This window comes from Pelophylax lessonae (genome assembly GCF_965119305.1).
Source record: "Pelophylax lessonae genome assembly, chromosome: 1".
Lineage (NCBI taxonomy): Eukaryota > Metazoa > Chordata > Amphibia > Anura > Ranidae > Pelophylax > Pelophylax lessonae.
Genome location: NC_138768.1, coordinates 429,056,391 through 429,062,480, shown reverse-complemented (window position 1 = coordinate 429,062,480; position 6,090 = coordinate 429,056,391). Strand labels below are relative to the sequence as shown.

General features: G+C 37.7%; 1 protein-coding gene across 1 annotated transcript in view; it reads right to left on the bottom strand.

Annotated features, from left to right (window-relative positions):
• Positions 1–357: 357 nt before the first annotated feature.
• Positions 358–6,090, bottom strand: part of NCBP1 (nuclear cap binding protein subunit 1) — an 82,565-nt gene continuing 76,832 nt past the window's right edge. Inside the window, exons 19-23 of the mRNA XM_082243316.1 lie at positions 3,875–3,978; positions 3,476–3,590; positions 1,234–1,356; positions 1,039–1,152; positions 358–951 (exon numbers count right to left, since the gene is read on the bottom strand). Coding sequence (XP_082099442.1) covers positions 838–951; positions 1,039–1,152; positions 1,234–1,356; positions 3,476–3,590; positions 3,875–3,978 — 570 coding nt within the window. The 3' untranslated portion in view covers positions 358–837. The remainder of the gene's footprint in view (positions 952–1,038; positions 1,153–1,233; positions 1,357–3,475; positions 3,591–3,874; positions 3,979–6,090) is intronic.

Sequence of the window (6,090 nt, the reverse complement as noted above, 5' to 3'; positions counted from 1 at the left end):
GACCGGTGTTCGGTACAAGGGACACAAAGAAAATACATGACCCTTTTAAAAACGTATTCTACATCAGACACGCAGTGTGGTATCACCACGTTTATTATTGGTTCACATTAGAAAAAAAGTTTTGTGAACTTTTTAGGATTTTCATTAGCCTCAGTGCTTAACTATATTTCATTATTAAAACATAGAAACCAAGTTTGATTTAGTATTAGAAGCTGCATGTTACAAGCATTTTCAAACATGGTACAGCTTCACTGAATGAGACATTCCCAACCTGAACTGGCCTCTAGGACTTCCAACACAGATTTTGATTTGTTCAAGATTTTTTTATACATGCAGACAAAGAAAAAACACAATAATTTTTAAAAACAAAGTTTTTTTTTTTGTATTCAAATTGAGACATTTGTCAAAAATAAGACATTTTATGAGGAAAAAAAAAGCAAGCAAATGAAGTTTCACAACTCCAAATATTTGTGTAGATAAAAAAAATAATATAAGTTGTACAGCCCCTTTACAAAATTTGATTCCTATCTTCACATTGCAACAAGGAGGCATAACGATACATTAAAATTTTCTATAATAGGACTACAAAGATTACCGGGAAATTCATACCACATGAATGCTAAAGCTTCATGAAAAAAAAAAAAAAAAAAAAGATTTTGCTAGAAACCCATATTGCATTACCGAACTGAAGAGCCAGATCATTTTAAGCACTAGCAAAAAAAGTCTTCCTTTAATCTACTAGAACCACATGTAAAATGGGTCACTGATAGTTTTCTTTAAAAACTGTCCAATTAGCCTCCAGCTCTGTAAGGTGCAGACAGGTTGCCAGTGTTTGTATTAAGCCTGTAGTGCACAGAATTGCTGGAAGACTGTCAGGATGTGATGGTCCAATTCTCCTGTGAACAACAAATTTTCCAGGGTCACCATGTACTGCTGGATAATCTGATGATGCTAAAAGAAAAAAAAAAGTTTAGTTAGTGTCATGCTACAGCAGTTCATTCCCCTCAAAAAAACATAACTCAGGAAGGTTTGACTCACCTGTAGGAAGATTTGCTGAAGCCTTTCTATACAGTTCTTGTACCATGGAGTGATCACATCAATGCCTCCAGTTTCACAGCGTACTAAGTGCTCAGTCAGAATCATGATAAAGCGCTGAAAGAACAACCATTACTAAAGCTTCTAAACCATATGAGTGAGAAAGGAGCAGTGAATAAATTAAGTTGTGTTAATTACCTGGAAAATGACAAGGAAAAGATTCTTCTGTTCGCTTTGAGCAGCCTCCACTTTTTCTTGCAGGCGCTCTATTTGTTCCTCCAGGGGTCCATCCTCCCTTCCACTATCGTCATCATTGTCTCTCTGAAAGCAATTACACATATATACGTCACTTGTCTGATAAAGCACATTCACTTGCTAATAGGCTGCATACCATTTCCAGGACATCTGAATGAATACATATATCCTTAGTGTTCCTGAACTTCCATGTGGCTGTCTCAAAAACAGCTTTGTTTCAAAGGTTTTATGCTTTTGATTGACTACCATAGAAATTTGTAAATAATGAAGACTGATGAGTAGAACTATAACATTACAATGAAAACCCCACCCCAATAGAGTTGCTTGTCTATAATCTGAGATTCATTACCTCTTCGGAAATATAAATGTAGGCCCTCTGCCAATAATCAGGACTGTATCAAAAGCCCATGCACCCATTCATCAGGTTTTCTTCCACTGTCCAACAGTCTAGACTGAATTAATTGCATGCTGAGCACAATGAGCAGACCTTACTAACAGATCTTGCTCTCTGGTAGGCAGAGAACGATCTAGATTTACTTGCAGTTCTTCTGGTAAGCAGACAGAGCTCAAAACTACTTTCTCACTAGGCACCTACCTAGGAGGGTGCTACATAAAATGTAAACATTTGCCAAACTTGAACAATTTGCAGATAAATGGAGTCAGAACATGGGAATGCCTGTATGACTTGGGTATTGAGGCAGCTAGAAAATTTAAGTATAAAAACCAAAGTACCTAAAGCTGTTTTTACTTGTATCCTTCATGACCCTGAATCAGGGTCCTAGAAAATGCAGTACGCTGTATTCGCTATGAGGTGGTTTTCTTTCTGAGCCCACTTTAGCATGAAAGGTAGAGTTTACAACATCAAATTGTCTTATAAGGGGCCTCAGTCCTCCTTTTATAATGGACTTCAGTCGTCCTTCTGAAAGAAGTCCATTAAATCTGTATGCCCTGGATCCTCATTCAAAATCAGATTAAACCTAGTCTCTACAACTGTGTGCAGCCACTGCTTCCCAAGATACAAGTAGCTCATCTATTGTCTGGAGTTGCTGATTTGGAGTTTGTAAATTTAGATTCATTTTTAAAAATGAGCAAAGCATGGCTAACTCATTCCTCATGCATTAGCATTATATATATATATATATATGTATATGAACCGTGTTATTTTTTACATCAAATTTAGGCCTAGTTGTATTTTAGTCCACTAAAATCTCCAGTACATTTTAGTAGATTAAAATCTACAGTAATATTTACAAACCGAAATATTGCTTTTTGACAAACAGAAGTGCAACTTTAGGCGTCGGTTCACATATGTGCGGCTGCGGCGATCGCATGTAATGTCGGAGCGCACTGCTCCTTCATTACATGCGATCGGCTGTGCGGTGCGAGTTTAGCCATACACTTTGTATGGCTAAATTCGCACTGCACCGGCAGCAAAGACGCACAGGACCCTTTTTTGCAGCCGCATCAGGATCGGATCGCACAGTGGTTCACACTTGTGCGATCCGATCCTGTGCGAACTGTACAGATCGCACTGCGATATGCGATCAAACTGGGGGTGTAGTTAAGATTTCATTGACACCCCCAGCGTATCGCATATGGCAATGTGAACTGCCAGGGGTGCGTTTGCGATGCGGGAACAGGCTGCGAATTCGCAGCCTTCCCGCATCGCATAAGTGTGAACCGGCACTAAAATGTAAAAGCAAAAAAAAAAAAAACACACAATTGAACTCAATTGGCTGTAATGCCATTGCACATAGTACCTGAACAACAAGAATATTGCTTTCTGACCGCTTAATTGGAACGTCAAATTTCAATTTAGTTTTAGTCAGTATTTTGATTAAAATGCCATTTTGGTTTTAGTCCTCTGAATTAAAACAGAATTTAATAATTTTCATTTCACTGAAAACATGCAGCTGATGTAAACTATGGTGAAAATATTTTAGTCTTTAGGATTGCAAAACCTGCTTAAAGGAAGTCGATTGCAGGTCAGTAAGTCGTCAGCTGCAGATCAAATTAATTCTGAATGAATGCAGAAGTATTTCAAACCGATGTTATCAACACAAGACCTTAACCATTTTGTTATTGGTAAACAGCCCTGTATATTAGCAATTACCACATAGCATTACACCCTTCAGTTGCAGGCTAAAATCCCAAAAATTGCATATTCACCCTCTAGATTACATACACGTTTGTGTTGCTTGGCCAGTCTTTGCTTTGCTTCTTCTAACTCCTTCTGTATTCTCTGAACATGTTTGTTCATTTTCCTAATTGTAGAATGCAAAGTTTCCCAAATGTACAATCTAAAAGAGAAAGTTCCAAAATACAATATAAATCAGCATTACAATACCAGTTCAGTGGAACCATCAATTCTACTAGCTATGTCCAAAGTGCATAATCTACAGTAAAAAAACATGGGAAAGGCAACGTTTTTAAAAGTTTCTAGGACTTGTAAGCCTCAAACCATGTATAGAATCATGTGAATTCTTGATGTAAGTGGCTGATAGTTAATCACTATGACTCTGCCACTATACAGGCATCAAGATACTTTGCTTACCAATAAACACCAAAGAGGGGCGAATATTACCTTGTAAACTCACGGGATAACTCAGGGGAAAAAATCCAATTGGCCACAGCAGCACAGTCAACAATCTGGGTCCGTATAAGCTTATCTACAAGAACTGCAGTCATCTTAAAATACAAAAAAAAAAAAGGTGAAGTTATATTTCACATATAAATGACAAAACTATTTTTGGGTGCAAAATTTGTCGCATCAAGTCAAGAGACAGATTTACCGGGAAAATGTTAAGTCACTAATTTATGCATTGGAGTGGAGATTTGCAATGCCAAGTACAATATTTTAACCACTTCAATACAGTGCACTTTCACCCCCTTCCTGCCCAGACCAAATTTTTCAGTTTTCAGCGCTCTCACACTTTGAATGATAGTCATGCAACGCTGTACCCAATGAAATGTTTTATCATTTTTTTCACACAAATAGAGCTTTCTTAAATCACCACTGGGTTTTTTGATTTTTTTGCGATATAAGTGAGAAAAAAAAACATTTAGTTTTAGTTTCTATTATAACATTTTTAAAATAGGTAATTTTCATAAATTTGAGCCAAAACTTATACTGCTACATATCTTTGGCAAAAATAACCCAAATTAGTTATTATTTAGCCTGTGTGAAAGTTAGGCTGGCCATACACTATACAATTTTCTTATTCAATTTCCTTTAGATTTACCTTAAACTATGTAGTGCAAGGGCCTGCCTGACTGCATACAAATTGAAAGTGTTTAGGTTTGACCCTATATTACATGGTTTTGGTAAATCTAAAGGAAAGTTGAACAAGAAAATTGTATAGTGTATGGCCAGCCTTAGAGTCTACAAGCTATGGTGCCAATCATTGAAAATTGAACACACCTGATGTACCGATCTAATTTCTTGAGGCCCTGAAATGTCAGGACAATACAAATATACACCCCCCCCCCCCAAATTACCCCTTTTTGGAAAGTAGACCGTACAAAGGTATTAACCACTTCAGCTATGGAAGATTTTACCCCCTTAATGACCAGGCCATTTTTTGCGATTCCGCACTGTTACTTTAACGAAAAATTGCGTGGTTGTGTGACGCTGTACCCAAATACAATTGATGTCCTTTTTTTTCCCCCACAAATAGAGCTTTCTTTTGGTGGCATTTGATCACCTCTGCGGTTTTTAGATTTTGTGCTATAAACAAAAGAGCAACAATTATGAAAAAAACGCTGCTATAAAAAACATTCCCAATAAAGTAATCTAATTTTTTTTTTTATCAGTTAAAGCCAATTTGTATTCTGCTACATATTTTTGGTAAAAAAATCCCAAAAAGCGTATTTTATTTGGTTTGCGCAAAAGTTATAGCGTTTACAAACTACGGGATAGATTTTTGGAATTTTTATTTATTTTTCTGCTTAGCTGAAACTTCCTGATATCTCTCCCTGCCTGCACGATCAGAAGACTCGCCTGCTTTGTTTACATAAGCAGGCGGGTCTTCTGTCAGTCAATTTATCTGACTATCACGGAAGGCCGGCAGCAATCGCCGCCACTCCTCCTGCGGCCCGCCTCCCGCTGTGCCGAAACACAGCGGGAGCGCAGCTCCTGCGCCGCCGAGACCTAGTGCACGAGATCACGTAGTACTACGTGATTTTGCGCAGCCGAGCCGCCCTGCCGCAGTAATACAGTGGGTGGTCGGCAAGAGGTTAAGAGGCATGGTGAGTTTTTTGAAGTTGTAATTTTTTCCCCACAATTCTTGGGAAAATATAGAAATTTTTTTTTTTTTTTTTTTAACACACAAAATTGTCATATCAACAAGTTATTTCTCACATACAGTATTATGCATACTTGCAATTACACCCCAAAATACATTCTGCTACTCCTCCTGAGCATGGCAATACCACGTGTGAGATTTACACAGCCTGGTCACATACAGAGGCCCAACATGCAAGGAGCACCGTCAGGTGTTATAGGAGCATAAATTACACATATAATTTCCTAATGACCCATCACACTTTTGAAGGCTCTGGAGCACCAGGACAATAGAATTACCCACAAAATGACCCCATTTTGGAAAGCAAAAACCCCAACGTATATTCTATGAGGCATAATGAGTCTTTTGAACATGTCCTTTTTTTCCACAAGTTTTTGGAAAATGTGGAAAGAAAATGAAAACCTTTTTTTTTTACACAAAGTAGTCAATTTCTAGGATATTTCTAACACATAGCAACAATTACACCCCAAAATACATTCTGCTACTCCTCCTGAGT